This window comes from Lepidochelys olivacea (assembly GCF_965140295.1).
Source record: "Lepidochelys olivacea isolate rLepOli2 genome assembly, chromosome: 5".
Lineage (NCBI taxonomy): Eukaryota > Metazoa > Chordata > Testudines > Cheloniidae > Lepidochelys > Lepidochelys olivacea.
The window spans coordinates 90,047,508-90,070,414 of NC_140415.1; the positions used below are offsets into that span (position 1 = coordinate 90,047,508).

At 41.9% G+C, this 22,907-nt stretch overlaps 1 protein-coding gene across 2 annotated transcripts in view; it reads left to right on the forward strand.

Annotated features, from left to right (window-relative positions):
* Positions 1–17,527, forward strand: part of FANCC (FA complementation group C) — a 158,737-nt gene extending 141,210 nt beyond the window's left edge. Inside the window, exons 14-16 of one of the 2 annotated variants that reach the window (XM_084629085.1) lie at positions 2,855–3,055; positions 5,941–6,039; positions 14,917–14,977. In XM_084629085.1, coding sequence (XP_084485211.1) covers positions 2,855–3,055; positions 5,941–5,991 — 252 coding nt within the window. In that variant the 3' untranslated portion in view covers positions 5,992–6,039; positions 14,917–14,977. Of the gene's footprint in view, positions 1–2,854; positions 3,056–5,940; positions 6,040–14,916 lie in introns of both variants that reach the window. The other variant, XM_084629084.1, reaches the window with a different exon arrangement.
* Positions 17,528–22,907: the final 5,380 nt, after the last annotated feature.

Here is a 22,907-nt window from a genome sequence, read left to right on the forward strand (position 1 = left end):
TGAAAAATATGACTGTGTCAAATCAGCTTGATTGGTACACCTGTAACTGTTCCTTTTGAATCTGTGTGTGGCAGGATTTCAGAGCTCCTGTGACATAGTCTTGTAAGACAGCCGTGCTTTAAAAGTGAGAGAACTAATAAAAACAGTGCAGCATTTTTCATTCACATTCAGCAGCAGTGAATCTGAATTAACATTATCTATCTAATTTGATTTCTGTTGCACCTGTCATCATAGAATCTAGGCAGTGATCTGAGGATGTAATTCAGTCTTTCTTATATTAGCTTGTGTCATGGCTACTTAGTTTTGTTTTAAACACTAAAGGTCTGGTTCTCTGTTCCACTCAGCATAGGAACAGAGGGGAGAAGGACAAAGGTGGGCCTTATGCTAGCTTTGCATTTCCCTATTCTGGACCCAGCATGGGACCTATTGGATGCCCTGAGTAAGTTAAAGCAGCCTAAGAACTGCACTAATTTAGCCGTAGCTACCTATGACTGTAGGGACTATTGCAGTAGGCGGGAATCGTTGGAGTACAGCTGCATTCTGACCACACACCCTATCCTTACATACAGACTGTGTGGGCATGTGTGGTATAGAGCTGTTATCCCAGTTCTACCCAACCCAGGGAATCCTCCTTTGTCACAGATATTACCCAGCGTTTAAATTTTGCGTCATATGGCCCCAAAGAGGAAGTAGCACAATGCACGATCAGGTCTTGAGCAAATAGTATTTTCTTGGTGTTAGTTAAAACCTCAAGTTATCTCACACAATTAAAATTCTCTGTGTTTCTGAAAAGGATCGTGGACATTTTGTTTGTGGGATATCAGAAGACACTATTTAACTAATAACTGGTTAAATATACTTGGGAAAATAGTGTTTATTTTACTTTGAATAATATAAGAAGGTGTGCTCAAGTGTCACAGTTAGGATAATTGATACTTCCATTATAAATGTTTGTTTTTAAAGGTTTATACTTCAGCATAAAAAAATCCCTTATGAATGGGAGGAAGGTGCTAACTTTTTAAATAATCAAACTTGGCATACTTCTGTAGAAAAAGATAATGGCGTCTCTGTAAATACAATGAAAGCAATACTGAATTAGGATGCAAGTCCTTTGGATATGGATATTGCACCTGATCTCAATGGAAGACATTGTCTCTTTCCAAAGTTTTTTATGAATTTCTCTTGAAAATACCAGTCTGATGATAGAAAAAATCACTTTATGTTTGAGACAAATTGGTTTAACCCATTTGTTAGTTTTCTTTTGTGGCAGGGAGTGGTGGGGAAAGGACAGTACTCCATATGCATAGAGGGATCCCTTTGTCTATTGTTTCCTTCCCCGTTTCTTAGTGCTTCTTGCTGTTGTTCCAGTTTCATTAAAGTCCTGATCGCTCCTCAGAAGTGCACTTTAGAGTTGTAGTTTCTTCACACCACCTTGTTCCTAACTTGCCACTGCTCAGTCAAAATATCTCATCCTCCCTCACCCCCCTGCCACCCTCTTTTCTCTAGTCCTAGCACAGGGGAATGAGAACACAGAGAAAAAAGAATGTGAAGACTGATAGGTACGGGAGCCTTTAGTCATTTCAGCAGAGAGGAGGAAGAAGAGGATTTTGTAGCACCTGGTTATGTGAAAGAGAGACTGAAACACTGCAACCAGACACACATTAACAGATGCAGCACTAGGTGGAAGCTGAAATCATAACATCTGCTTTGAATATCATGGAGTAGTGGGGCACGATTTAAAATCCAAAATATTTTTACCATTAAAGAGGTTTAGATATATTGTAGCCACTCTTCCTTATTGATTCAGCTCAGGAGTGGTTGAATGGGGGAATCAGTGCAGGTGTAGTGAAATGGGAAGGAGTAAGATTCAGGTGCCCTTGTTTGGAGGCAATCCAATCTCAATGGAACAATAACATTTCATTATGTCTCATAAACTTTTATTGTGGTCTCATTAGTGCCATGTAGCATCCCTAGTGTAACCTGGGACAGACTTCAATGAGAAATTACCTTTCGAGAAAAGCAAACTCTTTCAAGCTAGCATATATAGAAATGTTAATGTGAAAAAATCAGTAAGTGCTAGGAAACAAATAGCGAAAACTAAAAGGAACTCAAGAACACTTGTGGGGCTGGTGTCCTACTTCCTTGAGTCCTAGGTGGTATGTTTTGCTTTTGTCCTTATGTTTCCTGTTTTTTATGTAATGAACAGTATTATTACAATGAAATATGTTTTTAATAGCTGCTTATGATGAACTAACAACTTCTATTATGTAGACACCAAAATCGTCATTCTCTGTTTTGACAATACATTTATATTGGCTGCTCCAAGAGGCAAACAAAATAAACATGTTGCAAGTAATACAGGAAGAAGCCAAAACCCGTTGTTCTTATCAGAACGTTTTATCAGTTGAGGTCAGATTGCATGGGGGTTTAATTGATTTGTAGCTGCAATATTGAAGTGAGCCTTCAAGGAGCCTTCTGTTCTTTTTCCCACAATGTAAGAATCTGACTGCATTCTACTGAGGGATTTTCTCCATTTCCTTTCATGACAAAAAAGGTCAAAACTTGGCTCGATGCCTTGGCTGCTTAGTTTGCAAGACCAAAGAAAGTAAAGAATTTTCCATTTTGTCCATTTATGTTTGTGTGAACCAGCGTAAGCAAAATGTGCCTCCCCCTTCCTTCCCTGTTCTCTACAGTGCCTCTTAAACTCAAGCTCTTGACATATTTTTACAATTTCTTCCAAGGATTCAGATGTCTGTTAGTGAACAAATCTCAAAAAAACCAACAACAAAAAAACTCCATAAACACAATTTTTATTCTTCTCCGATCCTTTATCTTTTGAAATTGTTCCTTACAGGTAGAAGCTCGAGCAGTGTATGATCGTTTGATGATGCTCTTCAGCTGTACAACCCTCTCTATCACAGATCTGCAGGCTGCAGCTAGCACTAAAACAGATAAAAGGCAACCTTGCACCAAACACCTTGTCAGGCATCTTCTTCTTAGTTTTCTGCTCTTTTCTTCGGGTGGACACAAGATTGCCCAAGAGTTTATTTCGCATGTAAGTGTTTCCATGTTTTTCAACAAGCTTTTTCTTTTGTATTATTCACATGTTGAAAATTTCTCCTTCTTACGAAAAAGCTGATCACAGAGAATTAAAGAAAATCATGCTAACCTAAATAAGAACAGCTAAAATATCCTCTTCCTTGACAGTGCTTCCACAGGGTCCCATTGGAGAAGTCATTGCCTATAGAGCCACAGAAATGTTTTGAGTAGTAGCTAACAGTACAGGGGTGTATGTAGTTCCCTCACACCTTACATTCTATAGATTTAGACCATGTTTACCCTACCACTTATGTCGGCAAAACTTATGTTGCTCAGGGGTGTGAAAAAATACACCCCTGAACGACCTAAGTTTCGCTGGAATAAAGTGGTAGTGTGTACAGCACTATGTCGCCAGGAGAGCTTCTCCCACTGACATAGCTGCCACCACTCATTGTGGGCGGTTTAATTATGTCAACAGGAGAGCTCTTTCTCCCTTCAGCGTGGATCAGCTACATGAAAGATCTTACAGCGGCACAGCTGCATCAGTTCAGCTGTGTTGCTGTAGCTCTCTAGTATACGCATAGCCTAAGAGTGTATACGCTTTGCCCTCCCAGGCATCAATCACTTCCCACTCTGTTTAGCAGCTGGAGTGGTTATGGAACCATCCACTGCCCATTTTCCTGTAATTAGTGCTAGCACTGAATAGGTGGAGGGAATTGGCATTTTAGGGAGACCAGAGAGGAGGATGTTTTAGAAGCTGAGATAAGATATAATGAGACCCTGAATGAAAGAGTTAGCTATGGGGATGGAAAGAAAAGAACGTGTGGTGAAGATGTTGAGGAGGGAAAAGTGACAGAATCTGGCTGTGACTTGCTAGTTGGGGGCAAAAGACAGGGAGGAATTGCAGGCATGAGTGATGGGGTGGGGTAATAATGGTGTCAATAGCCATAGAGAATGGAGGAAGTAGAGAAGATTTGGGAGAGAAGATAATATGGCTAAGACTCAACTCCTTTGGTGAAATCTTGGCTCCACTGAAGTCAGTGGGAGCTTTACTCTTCGAGTGATTGTCCATGTGGGTACCATTTCTGATTACATGTGCCACAGTGCATATGAGATCAGATTCTTTTGGCCAGCAGTGTCCCTTGCGTCTGTGTCCTGGATGCCCTTCGGCCCCCCATCCCCTCCAAAGACATAAAGGGCAGAGTGGGCCTAACTGTCCTTCGGTTTCTTCTAACCACCTGTGGCTGCGAGATGGAACATTTGGTAGTGTATCTTGCCCACTGTGTGATTTAAATCTCTTTATATAAATAATCAGTATATTAGTTTAGGTAAGAGAGTTAGTTTTCTGATTATTTTTATACCCACAGGCTTAAAAAAAGATTTATTAGTGTTAGGGACTTCTTCGGTACCAGAAACTAGGCCTCTGTGGCTGAAGTAACGTTCCAGGGTTCAAAGCTTGCTCCTTTTTGTGAAGCACTTATTATGCTGAACAATGGACACTTGACATGGCCTCAATTTGTCATTCCTTTTTTAGAAGAACTCAGAAAGTGAGAGAGTTTTCCATAAACTCTTCTTTCCGGATCATTCAATGAGTGTCCTCCGATCCGGAGGGAAAAGGCTCTCTACCAAATCTGAACAGACTTAATTCCTGGTGAGGTGATTTCCCGCGTTCCTGTAAACTGTGGCTCAATTTTGAGCTCTTTGGCTCACTAGACATAGGAGGCAACAACTTCTGAGACAGGCAGAGCAGCTAAATCCTCCTCCAGAGCCAAGATGTAGGTGACTCACTTCACTGCCTATGAAAATGAGACGCATGTGACCAGGTGTTAGACTTGTCTTAAGCTCCACTTTGGAATTGGATTAACCAAAACTGCACAAAGGCACTCTCAGTGCGAAATAAGAGTGTCCACACGGAGTTTGTGTGAAATAGTTATTTCACTTTAAATTCACACACTAGTTCTTTTGCCCTAACTTCCCTGTGAATTACCTGCGTAGACAAGCCCTTAGAGTTGGTCAACAAAGGCGTACAGTTCCAAGCGCTTCCTACCCCTGCCTTCCTATCCCATCCCTCTTTAGGGACCATTCTCATGAGACATTGTTGAAACAGCAGGTGGACTCCCTTCTGCAATGTAGAGCAGTGGGGGAGGTGCCTTTAGAGTTCAGGGGCAAGAGGTTCTACTCCCATTATTTTCTAGTCTGAAAAAGAAAGGGAGTTGATGCCCTGTCTTGGACCTTCAATGCTTGGATTACTTTCATTCATTGCTTCAGGTTTTCAGGATGATAACTTCAGCCTCTATAATCAAGACTGTTTGTGACTCTCAACCTTCAGGATGCCTATTTTCACCTGTCCATATATCCAGCTCACAAGAAATACCTTAGATTCTTAGTATGAGAGATTTGCTACCAGTATTGTGTCCCACCCTTCGGGCTTTCTGTAGCACTGAGGGTTTCCACCAAGTGTAGCTGGCTGTTGTGGCAGCTTACATGAGATGGCAAGGTATCCAGGTTTACATACCTCTAACTTGACGATTGGTTTATCCGAGGGAAATCACCTCACCAGACAACCAGCTCAATCCATGTAATCCAAAGGCCATTTGCTACTCTGGCCCTCAAAATAAGCAGAGAAAAATCTAGTTTTGCTCCAATTCAAAGCATAGAGTTCATAGGAGCCATGTTAGATTCAAGGTCATTGAAGGCTTATCACCTATAAAAAATATTTCAAACTTTATTGAACCTTGTCAACCACCAACAGGCTTACCCAAAGACACAAGCAAGAATGTGTTTCACTCTTCTGGGTCATATGACTTCCTGGACTTAGATGACGTAGTTCCAATATAAACTAAACTGGGCACTAGTTAGACTCTCAGGCATCATATTGTAGCTGATGACTTCTTACTACAGGAGAAGGAGACGCCAAGGAAGAGGAAATGCAGAGCCATGATACTAAGCTGAGACAACTCCTAAACAAGTGCCAGGAGTGGAATAGTAGGCTGAATGCAGGTAAGATGAAGCTGAGGAGAACGGAGGTCCCCTAAATCAGACATCTGTTGACTTGAGGGAATCTGGCCAGACCTTGGAAAACTATGAGCTATTGAGGAAATGCCAAGACCAAAGGATTTGAAGGGAATCTAGCAATTTATAGGAATAGCCAGCTATCTTTCCAGATTCTGCACACACCTATCAGAAGCCTGTGAGAGCCTTTGAGACCGTTAAACCCAGTGATGCAGCATACAGATAGTTAGAGACCCAAGAACAGGCATTTTTTTTTTAAAAGTAAAGAAATGATAAGTGATGCATCAGTCCTATAATACTACAAATCTGTGGAGCATCTAGAGCTACAGTATGATGCCTCAGAAGGAGGCCTAGGAGCAACACTAATGCAATGCCCATAGCTTTTGCTACTGAGGCCCTACCAGACACAGAAAGTGGATATGTTCAGATAAAAAAGGAACTACACGTTGTGCTCTGTGGAATGGAATGATTCCTTCAGGTTACTTGTTGGCACAAGATGGACATGCAGTCTGATTATATTAGAAAGCATCATGAAGAACCCACAGCTGAGTGCACCCAAGCAGCTACAATGCATGTTACAGGAACTTCAGCTCTATGACATGAAGATAATGATCTGCCCAGGAAAGTCACGAGTGGTGGCAGGTACACTGAGCAGTGGGCATACCTTTCAGAGTACTACACACAGAGAGTGTATCAACATGCTACAGAACCTTTCCATCTCTGATAGAGGTTCCAGACAATCCAACGGAGCACTGACCAGGATGGGGTGCCACAGGCAGTAACACAATTCATAGTTCAGGGATAGCTAGATCAAAGAGAGCAAGTGCCATAGAAGGTGACCCCCTACTGCTATGTGAGGGATGAGTTATGTCTGCAAGATGAGGTTGAGGCCAAGACAAGGGCTTAGAAAGAGCCTCTGCAGCTACCAGATGGCCTAATGTAGAAGAAACAATGTTTAAGAGCAATACAGAGGACCAATAGGATACCACCTAACAGAAAGGAGGCAGAAACAGGGTGTGGAACCAAGTCCCCTATCAACAGGGATAATTTAAACAAGAAATAGAGTATTTTGAAAACCAGCACACTTGAAGGAATATTATGTCTAAAACGCTGCCACAGACTGGTAAAGACCATCTCCCTAGGGTGGGCTATGCGTTAGCAAGTCAGCAAATGCTTGCACAAAAGATATAACAACAGATGTTTAAAAGGAAAAATGTAACAACCTACCTAGAACTGAGAGGGAGGGAGCACAGGTTGCAGGCGGGAAGAATTTGGAGGACATACCAGAAAGCCAGTCTGTGTGCCTATGGCTGGAATGCTAGCTGGAGTTGCAGAACCTCTGTAAATAGTTCTGTTGATAAAGACCCAATTTTGTTTGTAAGAGTCCTCTTATGAAACAAAGACCTTTCAGGAACACCCTAAGGGTGAGGCTATCACTTTTCAAAGACTATTGTATTTAACTAGATAAGATCCTGCTACAAGTTAGCCAGGTTTGCTCCACCTGTGTGCATTACAGGCCATTGCAGCTGGGCTCAGGCAGCCTTTTACTTCCTGAAGAGGCATCCCTATTACATCCCTTTTGCAAAAGGAAATCATGCTTCACCAGTATATTAGAATTCTTTGAGGGACTCAGCAAAAGTGATCCAGTTGATACAGTAAAAAGAAAAGGAGTACTTGTGGCACCTTAGAGACTAACAAATTTATTTGAGCATAAGCTTTTGTGAGCTACAGCTCACTTCATCGGATGAATTCAGTGGATAATACAGTGGGGAGATTTATATACACAGAGAACATGAAACAATGGGTGTTACCATACACACTGTAACGAGAGTGATCAGGTAAGGTGAGCTATTATCAGCAAGAGAGCCGGGGGAAAAAACCTTTTGTAGTGATAATCAAGTTGGGCCATTTCCAGCAGTTGACAAGAAATGTGTGAGGAACTGGGAGGGGAGAGGGGGCATAAACATGGGGAAATAGTTTTACTTTGTGTAATGACACATCCACTCCCAGTCTTCATTCAAGCCTAAGTTAATTGTATCCAGTTTGCAAATTAATTCCAATTCAGCAGTCTCTCATTGGAGTCTTTTTTGAAGTTTTTTTGTTGAAGAATTGCCACTTTTAGGTCTGTAATCGAGTGACCAAAGAGATTGAAGTGTTCTCCGACTGGTTTTTGAATGTTATAATTCTTGGCGTCTGATTTGTGTCCATTTATTCTTTTATGTAGAGACTGTCCAGTTTGGCCAATGTACATGGCAGAGGGGCATTGCTGGCACATGATGGCATATATCACATTGGTAGATGTGCAGGTGAACGAGCCTCTGATAGCATGGCTGATGTGATTAGGCGCTATGAGGGTGTCTCCTGAATAGATATGTGGACACAGTTGGCAAGGGGCTTTGTTGCAAGGATAGGTTCCTAGGTTAGTGGTTCTGTTTTGTGGTGTGTGGTTGCTGGTGAGTATTTGCTCCAGGTTGGGGGCTGTCTGTAAGCCAGGACTGGCCTGTCTCCCAAGATCTGTGAGAATGATGGGTCATCCTTCAGGATAGGTTGTAGATCCTTGATGATGCGTTGGAGAGGTTTTAGTTGGGGGCCGAAGGTGATGGCTAGTGGCGTTCTGTTATTTTCTTGGTTGGGCCTGTCCTGTAAGTAGGTAACTTCTGGGTACTCTTCTGGCTCTGTCAATCTGTTCCTTCACTTCAGCAGGTGGGTATTGTAGTTGTAAGAACGCTTGATAGAGATCTTGTAGGTGTTTGTCTCTGTCTGAGGGGTTGGAGCAAATGCGGTTGTATCGTAGAGCTTGGCTGTAGACAATGGATCATGTGGTGTGGTCTGGATGAAAGCTGGATGCATGTAGGTAAGTATAGCAGTCAGTAGGTTTTTGGTAAAGGGTGGTGTTTATGTGACCATCGCTTATTAGCACCGTAGTGTCCAGGAAGTGGATCTCTTGTGTGGACTGGTCCAGGCTGAGGTTGCTGGTGGGATGGAAATTGTTGAAATCATGGTGGAATCAAGATGTCATCAATGTAGTGCTCTCCTGCTGGTAATAGCTCACCTTACCTGATCTCTCTCGTTACAGTGTGTACGGGAACATACATTGTTACATGTTCTCTGTGTATATAAAATCTCCCGCCACTGTATTTTTTACTGCATACATCTGATGAAGTGAGCTGTAGTTCACGAAAGCTTATGCTCAAATAAATTTGTTAGTCTCTAAGGTGCCACAAATACTCCTTTTGTTTTTGCGGATACAGACTAACACAGCTGCTACTCTGAAACCAGTTGATATAGTGTACTTGACTTTCAGAAAGCCTTTGACTAGGGTTTCTTTTCCATGGGTCCAGATGATGAAGATGTCATCAATGTAGCACAAGTAGAGTTGGGGCATTAGGGCACGAGAGCTGAGGAAGAGTTGTTCAGAGTCAGCCATAAAAATGTTGGCATACTGTGGGGCCATGCGGATACCCATAGCAGTGCCGCTGATTTGAAGGTATACATTGTCCCCAGATGTGAAATAGTTATGGGTGAGGACAAAGTCACAAAGTTCAGCCACCAGGTTTGCCGTGACATTATTGGGGATACTGTTCCTGATTGCTTGCAGTCCATCTTTGTGTGGAATGTTGGTGTAGAGGGCTCCTACATCCATAGTGGCCAGGATGGTGTTTTCAGGAAGATCACCGATGGATTGTAGTTTCCTCAGGAAGTCAGTGGTACTCGAAGATAGCTGGGAGTGCTGGTAGCGTAGGGCCTGAGGAGGGAGTCTACATAGCCAGACAATCCTGCTGTCAGGATGCCAATACCTGAGATGATGGGGCGTCCAGGATTTCCAGGTTTATGGATCTTGGGTAGCAGATAGAATACCCCTGGTCGGGGTTCTAGGGGTGTGTCTGTGTGGATTTGTTCTTGTGCTTTTTCAGGGAGTTTCTTGAGCAAATGGTGTAGTTTCTTTTGTTAACCCTCAGTGGGATCAGAGGGTAATGGCTGGGTGGGTTAAGGGAACCACTGTTGTGGCCCCTTGTGGCATGTAGTAGTTTAGATAGTTTAGTGTCCTTTTTCTTTTGTAGAGAAGCAAAGTGTGTGTTGTAAATGGCTTGTCTAGTTTTTGTAAAGTCCAGCCACAAGGAAGTTTGTGTGGAAGGTTGTTTTTTTATGAGAGTATCCAGTTTTGAGAGCTCATTCTCAATCTTTCCCTGTTTGATGTAGAGGATGTTGATCAGGTGGTTCCATAGTTTCTTTGAGAGTGTGTGGCACAAGCTGTCACCATAGTCTGTGTGGTATGAAGATTGTAATGGATTTTTTACCTTCAGTCCTTTTGGTATGATGTCCATCTGTTTGCATTTGAAAAGGAAGATGATGTCTGTCTGTATCTGTATGAGTTTTTTCATGAAGTTGATAAATTTCCATTCCATGCGGCTAAATTCAGTGCCTTGCATAATGACAGGTTTCAGAGTAGCAGCCGTGTTAGTCTGTATCCGCAAAAAGAAAAGGAGTACTTGTGGCACCTTAGAGACTAACAAATTTATTTGAGCATAAGCTTTCATGAGCTACAGCTTACTTCATCAGATGCATTCAGTGGAAAATACAGTGGGGGGAGACTTATATACACGGAGAACATGGAATAATGGGTGTTACCATACACACTGTAACGAGAGTGATCAGGTAAGGTGAGCTATCACCAGCAGGAGAGCAGGGCGGAAAAAACCTTTTGTAGTGATAATCAAGGTGGGCCATTTCCAGCAGTTGACAAGAACGTGTGAGGAACAGTAGGGGCGGGGGCGGGAAATAAACATGGGGAAATAGTTTTACTTTGTGTAATGACACATCCACTCCCAGTCTTTATTCAAGCCTAAGTTAATTGTATCCAGTTTGCAAATTAATTCCAATTCGGCAGTCTCTCGTTGGAGTCTGTTTTTGAAGTTTTTTTTGTTGAAGAGTTTGATGGTGGGATGGAAATTGTTGACATCATGGTGGAATTCCTCAAGGGCCAGTTGGAGAACACTTCAATCTCTTTGGTCACTCGATTACAGACCTTGATTATCACCTTGATTATCATTACAAAGGTTTTTTCCCCCCGCTCTCCTGCTGGTAATAGCTCACCTTACCTGATCTCTCTCGTTACAGTGTGTACGGGAACACCCATTGTTACATGTTCTCTGTGTATATAAAATCTCCCGCCACTGTATTTTTTACTGCATGCATCTGATGAAGTGAGCTGTAGTTCACGAAAGCTTATGCTCAAATAAATTTGTTAGTCTCTAAGGTGCCACAAATACTCCTTTTGTTTTTGCGGATACAGACTAACACAGCTGCTACTCTGAAGCCAGTTGATATAGTGTACTTGACTTTCAGAAAGCCTTTGACTAGGTCCCACACCAAACGCTCTTAAGCAAAGTAAACAGTTATGGGATAAGAGGGAAGGGTCCCTTCATGGTTCAGTAAGTGGTTAAAAGATAGGAAACAAAGTAGGAATAAATGGTCAGTTTTCATAGCAGAGAGAGTTGGGTCCCCCAAAGGCCTATACTGGGACTTGTGGTGTTCAACATAGTCATAAATGACCTTGAAAAGGGAGTGAACAGTGAGGTGCCAAAATATCCATATGATCAAAATTACTCAAGACAGTTAAGTCCAAAACTGACTCTGAAGAGTTACCCAGTTTTATGAGATCCCTTTGTAAGTGGGCAACAAAATGGCAGATGAAATTCAATGTGGATAAATACAGAGTGATGCACACTGGAAAACATAATCTCAACTATACATACAAAATGATGGGGTCTAAATAAGCTATTGTCACTCAAGAAAGAGATTTTGGAGTCATCGTGGATAGTTCTCTGAAAAATATCTACTCAATTTTCAGTGGCAGTCAAAAAACTAACAGGATGTTAGGAGCCATTTGGAAAAAGATAGAAAATAGAAAGAAAATATCATAATGCCACTATATAAATCCACCGTACATCCACACCTTGAATACTGCATGTGGTTCTGGTTGCCCCATCTCAAAAAAGATATATTAGAATTGGCAAAAGTACAGACAAAGGCAACAAAAATTATTAGGGGTCTGAACAGCTTCCATATGAGGAGAGATTATAAAGACTAGACTGTTCATCTTAGAAAAGAGACGACTAAGTAGGGATATGATAGAGGTCTATAAAATCATGAATGATGTGGAGAAAGCAAATAAGGAAGTGTTAAGTGTTAAGGAAATTCACATGACAGAAGAACCAAAGGTCACCCAATGAAATTATTAGACAGCAAGTTTAAAACAAACATAAGTACTTCTTCACACAATACACAGTCAACCCATGGAACTCATTGTGGAACTCATGTTGTGAAGGCCAAAAGTATAACTGCATTCAAAAAAGAATTAGATAAATTCAAGGAGGATAGGTCCATCAATGGCAATTAGAAAAGATGCTCTGGGTGTCCCTAACCCTCTAACTGCCAGAAGCTGGGACTGGATGGCAGAAGATGGATTACTTGAAAATTGCCTGTTCTGTTCATTCCCTCTGAAATATCTGGCACTGGCCACTGTTGGAGTCTGGGCTAGGTGCACCATTGGTCTGATCCAGTAATGACCCTTCTTATGTTCTTAGAAATTTGGAGGACGCTACATAGTGATCTGTCCACATGTTCTCCCAAGACTATTTCTTAGTTGAGACTTGCATATTGGATGCTTGCTTTGGTAGAGCTGTCCTGCAATCCTCATTTAAATAGGACTCATACCATCCACCTCCAAGCCAGGAGGTACTAGTCACCAGTAGTGGGATCTATGTGGACAAATAATTGAAGAAAGAACAGTTACTTATCTTACAGAGATAAGACAGACACTGTAGCATCATTTTGAATTGGAATATTTCACTTTTGGGCATTAATTTTTTTTGACAAAAATATCAGTATGTTCTTTGGCAAAACAAGTTACTTATCTTAAATTAACTGTGGTTCATTGAGATATATTGTCCACATGACTCCCATGACGCACTCTCCTTCCCCATTTGTATGGAGTCTTATAGCTCTGGAATTCTCTATTGGCAAAGGAACTGAGGGACAGTTGGACCCACTCTGCCCTTTATGCCCTTGGATGGAGGACGCATATGAGAACATCCAGGGCATGAGCATGGCCTCAGTGGAAACTGGTGGTCAAAATAATCTGATTGTTGCACACGTGGAAAATGTGTGCACCAGCACAAGGATCCATTCTGAGATCTGCGTTTATATAATCCTACACTTGCAGAAGAATGGACAAGATGACCTAATTCAATTAGTCCTTCCCATTATTAACTAATCTCTTTCTAAATTAGTGTGGAACACAGATATAATAGTCCATATTTAAATACTCCAACTCTTAAGTCCCGTGATTAAATAATATTCATTTCAGCAAGGAGTGCTGGTCACAGTTCTCTATGGAGCCCAGTGGTAGGTAAAAGTTTTGCTACATAGTAATATAAGGTTATCCTTGTATTGGGGACTGAATATACCTTAACAGCATCTTGAGTCCATTTTAACCCAGCAACAGGGGACTTATCTTCAGTTCTGAATTTTGATTCTCATATTGTACAGTCGAAAGACTATCAAGAAAACCCAGTATTCTTTAATTTTTTTTTTCTCTTACGTAGAGTTGTTTGCTGGGAACTGTTAAATAATTGTCATGTTTCACCCCAGAAGTGACTGCATTTCACTGATGGATGAACCAATTTGCAGACATAATAGACACCATGAAGTGCTTTGGGATCCTTTTAAGATTAATACATAAAGTGCTACATAAATGTTAGATTATTATTATATTGTTCTTTAGCTACTACATTTGTTACATATATTTATAGGTCATGTTGTACAATAAGAAGTCAAACCCTCTGATACAAGCAGGCCAGGACTTCACATCATTATTTTGCTTTAGCACTTTGTCTGGAAATTCTTCCTCTCAGTGGAAAAGTACTGTACTCCTTTTATCTTTTATAAGGCCTGTAACACATGAGAAAATTCATTTTGCAGTGAGTGGAACTAGAACATTATTGTTGTTGATTATGCCTTTTAGCTGCTGTTAGTTGGAATAAACAAATATAACATTACTTTCTTTAAGCACTGCTAGGATATGTTAGAAATCTTGGGTGTATTACAGAAAATGACTGTTGATTATTCATTAACATAAAAATGATGTATTTTAAAGTTGTTTGGAAGCATACATAACTTTTCATTTGGGTCTGTTTATTTTCCAAGTCTTATGTGCTTTCTTCCCTTTATAGACCAGTGAAACCCTTTAACAGTTAGGCTGCAGCACCTTATTGTGCTATAACAACCCTTTATTGAAAGACTGAAGACAAGATCCATGGTCCTGTTGAACCAGTAGCACAAAAAGAATTTAAAGTTGCCTTAAGGCAACAGCTTAGAATTCCCCTAGTGCAAGGGAGTCCTGAGCTAGCATAGGGGAAGCTATGCCAGCCCCTCCTACATTTTCCCCTCCTGGCATAGGGAACTTTCCAGGATGGGCTGAGGACATATGAGAAGCAGGAGTTGGAACCAGAGTGGGATGCAGAGTGTGGAGCAGCCCTCAGGGATCAGCAGCTGGATGGATGGAATAAAACTCCTCCCTGGTGCACTACGTGCTGGTCTGTTGCACTTTGAGATCTAGTCCCTGGGCTTTATTTCCTTCCTTCCTTCCTTTCTTCCTTCCTTTCTCAGAGGGGAATTTATTTTCATGCTTTATGGAATTTAGTTGCTTTTCAGATGACATCAATGACTAAATGGGGGAGGGTTGTGGGGAGTTAGAAGAAAACAACATGTAGCACATAGTACACAGCTATAAATGATTGCACTTGGAGTAATAAATCTAAATTAAATGATTTCCTCTTTTCCTCCATTCTGTTTTTCCTTCAGGTGATTCTGGCAAGCAATACAACCAATGAAGTTTTTGACCTTCTTATACGTACTGCCTACAGATTTAACCAACTTGGATTAAAAAACCAAAGGGCTGTGAAGCTGGTGAATGAACTTCTTCAAGAATTAAGATTTACGGATTAGTTTTGTATTGTTGTCCAAATCAACCCAGTGACTAGACCAGCTAATCAGATCTTTTCTACGGTAAAGTGTGAAAGGGAACTCATTTTTTTTTATTTATATTCCTCTTTCCCCATGTGTGAAAACAGAAAATGTTTGGAAATGTCATTCTGTTAGAATATAGCAGTAATCTTTAAAGGTGGTTAAAAATGTTGTTCGTAGTGTTTTATTTTACAAGGGACCTGTGTTATCTAAACACTGTTTATTCACAGCCTCATTGCCCACATTATGTCCTAGTTGTGGTCTAGATTTTCTGTAAATTCTTAGTCCAGCAAATGCAGCAGTTAGAGGCGGAAACAAAAGCTATAATAATAGGAAGAGGCCTTTCCTTCTGTAAAATAATTACTGATAAATCAAAACTACTGTTTGAATGTTACAAGGAAGAGATGAAGTTCAGAAAAATTATGTTATTTACTAGTCGGTTATTTCTAGCTGTTTGGTAGTAATTTAACAATTTGATCCTGGAATTCTGCTTTGGTGAAAATCTAAGCCTGATCACAAACAAGTGATCATTAATGGTTCCTTCTGAATATGTGCTTCCATGAAATACAATTTCATGAAATTGAAAGACAAATCAACTCCTTAAATTCTTATAAGTGATTTTACAAAATGAAACTCATCTCAGGTTTAGTATATGGCATTCATCAGAAAGTGTATTCTTCAAGGTAATGTTCTCTATAGTTTGTACCACAGTACTTTTAGCAATGTCAAGAATACCGCAGAGAGGATTCGGTGCAGACTGTAAAATGATCTCGCTTTAATGCTGGAGATTCTCTATATCAGGAAGAAATTTTTTACCCCATATTAGTTAAAGGAGGACAAGCACAATATAGGGTTAAGGAAAGTTGTTTCAGATTTAAAGGGAAAATTTTCAGAGGACCACATAATGGGTGCACCTGTAAATTCCCACATTTCTGTATACAGACAGGTACACAGTGAAGTAAAGTACACAAATTGCTATTTGCCTGTAATGACAGGGGTATAAGGAGGGATTGTAGCCCATCCACTGTGCCATCTTTTGAAAATGATCCAAAAGTTTGTGAAACTATTATACCTACCATTATCTGGAAGAAAAAAAAATGTGGGTAGCATCTGGTGAAGGAGGGTGCTACTATATTCAGTCCTTTGTTGTCATATGTTGTCTAGTTTCAAAATCTGTACTTTATGTGCAGTGTGTGTTTATATTTGTGTGTGTGTGCACATGTGCTGCAGTTAACCTGATTATCACAGTTTTGTGAGTATCATGTTTCTTCCATAGCAGAACTAAAACTGTTCACCTAGTATCCTGTTGCTCTAGATGGAGTAGGGAGGTTTGCTGAAATACAGTTTAGGAATTTCTTACATTAATACCTATGGTAAATCATAAAAGAAAGAGTTACAGAGGTTACAAAGGGTATGTAAGACTAGAACATAAGCCTGCCTATATTAGATCGACCTACAGCCACTGCAGTAATTACTGTGGTGGTGCATGTCCACACTACCCTCCTTGGGTCGGTGGTGCACATCCTCACCAGGAACACTTCCACTGACCTAAGAGGGACAGTGTGGGGAGCTGAAAGCCCAGTCTCTCAGCTTCACTGGCAGCTCCTCAGGTCCCCAATGGGCTGTCATCCCCCTCTGCTCCCCATTCCCTACCAGGAGCAGGGGGGAAGCCACCCGAGGCTTCTCACCTCACTTGGAGTGTGGGGGAAGCCGCCCAGGGCGTCTTGCCTCCCTGTTCCCCACCGGGAGTCGGCAGGAAGCCGCCCAGGGTTTCTAAGCCCTGGAGAGCAGGGTCCAGCTGCCCTGGCTTCTCAACCCTGTTCCCTAAAAGGTGCCAGGCTGCCTGGCTCCCAGTGGCGGAGCAGGAGGCAACCAGGCTTCTCGCCCCGGCTCCCAGCTGGGAGCAAGGTCCAGCCACTCTGCACTCCAAGAGAGCGGGGGCACAGCTGGGCTCTAGCTGCCCGGCTTTCTTTTCAATTTCAGGGCTTCTGCCATGAAATTGACAAGACAGCCAACAATCCATGTAAGGAACGCAGTGTCTACACAGACACTGTGTCACCCTAACTACACTGACATAAGTCTTACGCCTCTCTCATCGACCTAACTGTATCGTGTAGACCAGCCTCTCTTGTCGACTTAACGGTATAGTGTAGACCAGAGGTGGGCAAACTATGGCCCCCGGGCCACAACCGGCCTGCGGGACCCTCTTGCCCGGCCCCTGAGCTCTTGGCCCGGGAGGCTAGTCCCTGGCCCCTCCCCTACTGTTCCCCCTCCCCCGCAGCCTCAGTGCACTGCACCGCCGGCGCCATGCTCTGGGCAGCTAGGCAGCGAAGTTGCAGAGCTGTGGCCTGAGCCAGTGCTCTGGGCGGCATGGCTGTAGCACCACCAGCCACCGGTGTACCAGACAGCACGGTAAGGAGGATGGGGGGGTTGGCTAGAGGGCAGGGGAATTCAGGGTGTGGTCAGGGGTGTGGATAGAGGTCGGGGAGGGTCAGAGGGTGGGGAACAGGGGGGATGGATGGGGCAGGGGTCCCGGGGGGGCAGTCAGGAATTGTGGGGGGGTTGGATGGGGCGGCAGGGGGCATGCAGGGGTGGAGCGTCCGGGGATAATCGGGGGGGGGGGGGGTTGGATGGGGCAGGAGTCCTAGGGGGGCGAGAAGCGGTGGGGGTTGGATTGGAGGCAGGGGCCGGGTCACACCTGGATGTTTGGGGGGAGACCGCCTCCCCTAACTGGCCCTCCATACAATTTTGGAAAACCGATGTGGCCCTCAGGCCAAAAAGTTTGCCTGCCCTTGGTATAGACCATTCCCTCGTCTTCTAATCCATTTATTAAAGTGCTCATGGTATTTCTTTCAGAGCAGATGTAGCAATAGTAAAGATTTAGCAAAGAGTTTATTTGGTTCAAGAGCACTTTTTTAAATAAAAAAGAAAAATCAATAGTGAACTGTTGGCTGTTGCATCTTTTCACTTATTAGGAGCAAGGTATACACATAAGAAAAACAGGCATTCTAGTTTTCATCTTCCTAGGTATTGCTTCCGAAAGGCATGGAATAGATCTGAAACTAAGGAGGCTGTCGCTGTTGACAAAAAAAAAAAAAAAAAAAAAAAAATCCAAGGAATTTGTCCAGTGGGAACAAATGTGAGGAATGTTCTTCCTTATATGACAAGAAATCTAAAATTAATTTGTCTTTCAACAAAGCAAGTTTTTTGTTTGTTTTGTTTTGTTTGCTTTCCTCCTGAGTCTTTTGTTGGATCTTGTTTTCTGTAGCCTTACTCAACCCTTATTTTGTGCTTACACATGTTCAATCTGGATTATATATATAAACTTTAAAAACAAATCTAAAAGAAGTGTGTTACTACACGTTCTAGATTCAGAATTACTTGGTCCATACTAAGAGTATTATATTCATCAGTATTCTAAGGTTGCTGGAGGTGAACTGCAAGAAGGTGAAACACCACCTTTCACAGTTCTGTCACTGCAATATATCAAAATCTAAAATAATTCCTCCTTGCTTTTTAAAGGAACCTATAATATCCTGTCAAATAATGGTAGGTTGACTCAGGTAGGTAGGTAATCTGCAGTAAAGGCTAGGGAAAGAAAATAGAAAGCAGTGAGAAATCATTCCCATTCTCAAATATTGGATTCTTAAAAAGGGTTACATGGTTTAAATATTATGAAAAAGGTTTACTGTTTTTTAAGATGCTTTTAACCTTGCTGTTGGACTGACCACCCTCCTACTATGTCAAAATTGGAAAAAACATGATGCATTTAAATCTGGCTTTATTGTAACCAGTGAACTATAAAACAATGAACAAATTAAAACTTTTCTAGATTCAGACGTACACTGAACAGAATTGTGTTGGGGGTCTAACTGACCCCATTTTAGACAATGAAAATAGTTAGACACAGAAACAATATAAAAGGCACAAAAGGAGCACACAGACAGGAAATATCCTACTACTTTGAATGAATGGAGCAAGTAGGTGGCGTGTTCTGAACATACAAAGTTTTAGACATTGCACATTTTTGATGCATTTTTCTGGAACAGATGTAACATCTTCCCCGTTTCTCAGGCTTTGGATCAGTACCCAGCACACTAGACACTGCTTTCCTAGCAGCCTGAGGCAAGGCTGCAGTGTTCCTTTCCTGCACCAGTAGTTTCTGTACCCAGGTCACTGAGAAACATCCGTGTCTTACGCAAAGATTTATTATACCATTTGTGGTTCAACAAAATCCAAACAATATATGCATTCAGACATTCAATGTGCATGTTCAATACGAGTCTTTGTCCCGTAACAGCGAGTCTTTGCAACAGCTACAGCATCTGTCAAGTGTGGGCTGCCAGAAAATGTATCTGACAATTGTGGCTTCCCCAGAAATTCTTCCTAACAAGAGTAAGCTTCCCAGAAAATAAGTTTGACAGTGTTATCTTCAAAGAAACTCACTTTGCTGGACAATTGTGACGATACATAAGGCAAATGTTATCTGAGGTCTCAGACCCCCAAGACTATGTTGGTGCATTTTATTTGAAAATCAAAAACTGCTGAAACTATGATGCTATGAATAAGGCTGTGTGTCTATCATGGAGAGCAGGGATTCCGTGACTTTCTGTGACCTCCATGGTGACTTCTGCAGTGTCCAGTGCTGGTACAGGGGCTGCCCGAGCTGGGCAGCCTCTGGGGCAGCAGCAGCAGTTTGGGTGCGAGGGGGCTCAGGGCTGGGGTAGGGAGTTGGGGTGCCCTTACCGGGGGGGTGTTCCCCACCTCTTCTGTCCACCCCGCCCCCAGCAGGGGCCACCTCAGTACCTGCAGCACCCCCGGCCAGCCTCCCCAGAGCACCTGTGATCTCCTGGCCCAAGTTTTAGTTAGAGGTATATAGTAAAAGTCATGGACAGGTCAGGGGCTGAGAATTTTTGTTTACTGTCGGTGACCTGTCCATGACTTTTACTAAAAATACGCATGACTAAAATGTAGCCTTAGCTATGAACAATGCTGAAAGAGTCATATAATCATATCATAAATGCTTCCTCATAATAAAAACAATCTGATGCTGAATACCTGCATAATAGATTTGGGATCTAACTGGCCCCAATAACTTTTCAGTGACCTCTTTTGCTACACTAAAACCACAACAGACAAAACCCCAGTGGTAACAGATTGTCATCGTCATAGGCTGAGAATACTTGAAGAGACAGTGGTTTGTCTATCATGTTTTGTTTAATTTTTTTGAATGTGTTTGGAGTACAAGAGACCCCCCCAAAGATCTGGGAAGCGTAGTCCTTTCATATTTCCCATTGACTAACATTGAGGGGTCTACCATAACAGGTAGGATGATAAGTGCAGTGCAGAAAGGTTTACTTCATCCTACTTTGAGAATACTTCATGTATGAAGAATCATGGGTTTGGCACAAAAATTGTTATTTATATTATAGTGCACGTTGGGGTCAGATAGACTTGGAAAATGTTAGAGGGAAAAAAAATCCCTGAGTGCCATCTGTGACTTTAAAAGGAATGCAAGTGCAGAGGTCTCCTTGTGCTTTAGTCAGCATTGCTGTTATGGTATTTTTACTGCTCATTCACACTGTTTGCTTATGATCTAACTTTCAATATCAGCCCAGATTTGGGGTCATGATGTAGCCTCATGTAGCTGTTACAGGGTATGTCTACACTGCAGACTTGACAAATGTTCTGCCACGTGTTGTTGCCTAACCCACCCACCAATCCCCACACACTTAAAATCCCTAAATATGTATAAATGTGCACTGAGCCCATGCTAGTGTACTCAGCTGGAGGTATCAGACCATGCGCGTGTTGCACTTTGAGTCACACCCTATCTGCCCACTTTGCATTGTGGAGTCCTTCTCTGAATCACTGCTTTCTAAGATGGTTCCCCATCCAGTAGGTATAGCTTGCATTCTTTGTTCCCAGGTGTATTACCTTGCATTTGGCTGTATTAAAACGTATTTTTTTGGATTGTGACCATTTAACCAGATAACTCAGGTCACACTGTAACAGTAACCTGTAGGCTCACCAATCATCTGCAAACTTTACCAGCAAAAATGTTGTATCATGTCTAGATCACTGATAAAAAAATTAATAGCTTTGGCCCAAGAACCAATCCCTAAGCAATTCCGCTAGAAATGGCCCCACTCATTGTTGTCTCCCCACAAACAACTAATTTTGAGACCTATCAGTGAGCTAGTTTTCATTCCATCTAATGTATGTCCTGTTAGTTCTATACATAGTTTGTTATATAGGGAGTTGTTCTGACCTCATTAGCTGGGCAGATAGGAGAGTATTTGATTTACAGTTCCCAGAACATATGGAGACAGAATCTCTTTTCAAGACAAGCCAGGGAAACTACCATATAGGAGAAAATGTGTGTCCATTAGAGCTTAAAGCTGCATAGCATGAGTGTGAAGTGAATGGATGGTGCATAGGACAGCTGGAAAAGGAATCTGAGACTTATACCATTTTTGTTTTATTTAGCTATAAACCAAAATAATTTTGCAGAGTTTTGCAAGTTTAGGATGAAATTCTCAGCAGACGTGACCAGGCAACTTTACCACAAAAGCTGTGAAAATCAGCCCAATTTTTAAGCTTTTTCACAAGCATATTTTCAACCGAGCGGGTAAAATGCTGATGACCTATGGATCACTAACTAATGCTACATAAGGAACCAAGCATTTATTGATTCATGTGGCTCAAATAAAATGCAGCAAGATGAGAAACCCTAACTCAGTCTTAGTCCTCTTCTACTCCACAGGTCTGTAAAAGGCTGTGAGTACTGCAGTGCTTTGTAGTGACTCTAGAGATATGGTACAAATACAGTATTCTCACTCCACAGCACCTAATGCTATCTGTGTTCTTGAATGTAGAGGATTTAGAGAATTTAAAATGTACATTTTTACCTCTTCCATGCAGTCTGTAATTGCTAGTTGGGTTATAAAAACAAATTTTTTTCTTTGTGGGGGGAGAAATCATAGCATCTGTAGCTACACTGCCAGGTGCTTGAGGCTTCATCTTTCCCATGATTCATAACAACATTCATATGTGGGCCTGTTTAAGTCCACCTACCTATCTGGCTAGCATTTGTACACTGTGGCGTATTTTTTCTTCCAACTGCTTGTCTGAACTTTCAAAAGATAAGTTCATGGTTGCAGTTTCAATTACTGCCTTAGCAGGGAGTATCTTATTCTGGGAATTTGCTGTGGGGTGGTCTGTTTAACAGCAAGTGCCAGAAAGGAGTTTCCCTTGTTTGCATTGGCCATCTTACTTTAACCAGCTATCTGACTATAGGAAAGGAATAAACCTCATGAACCCCTTCTGAAAGGCTTAAGTGTACTTAAAGTGACTGGTCCTTTTAATGGCCAAGGTCCCAGAGCCAAGTGGGCATAAGCACTGGATCACTATCAACCTCTGAAACAAAAACTGGAATATTGTGAGTTGGCAGAATATTGTGAGTTCAGTAATGTAGTTAGTCCTACCAGGTACAGATTTTGCCTTAAATAATGTTGTGTACTGAGAGAGAGTAAAAAAAAACAACAAAATAAAACTTGGTAGCTTCATTATTGCCCGAGATTTGGCTGATTGCCTATATATTGTAATCGCAGCACTGATATCTGACTGGAAAATAACGTATTAGACATGTAAGCAGTGTCAGGATGAGCTCCACCCTGACATCTGGTGGTGAGGTATGGCAAGTTGTGGAAAAGAACTTCAGAGGCCGAGCTCATTTGCATAGCACACCCACCCCGCCTAGAATGAGGCCTAAGCTGCCCAAATGATCACTTTGGCTGCTGTGGGATCCCCAGTGTCTCTGTTATCGG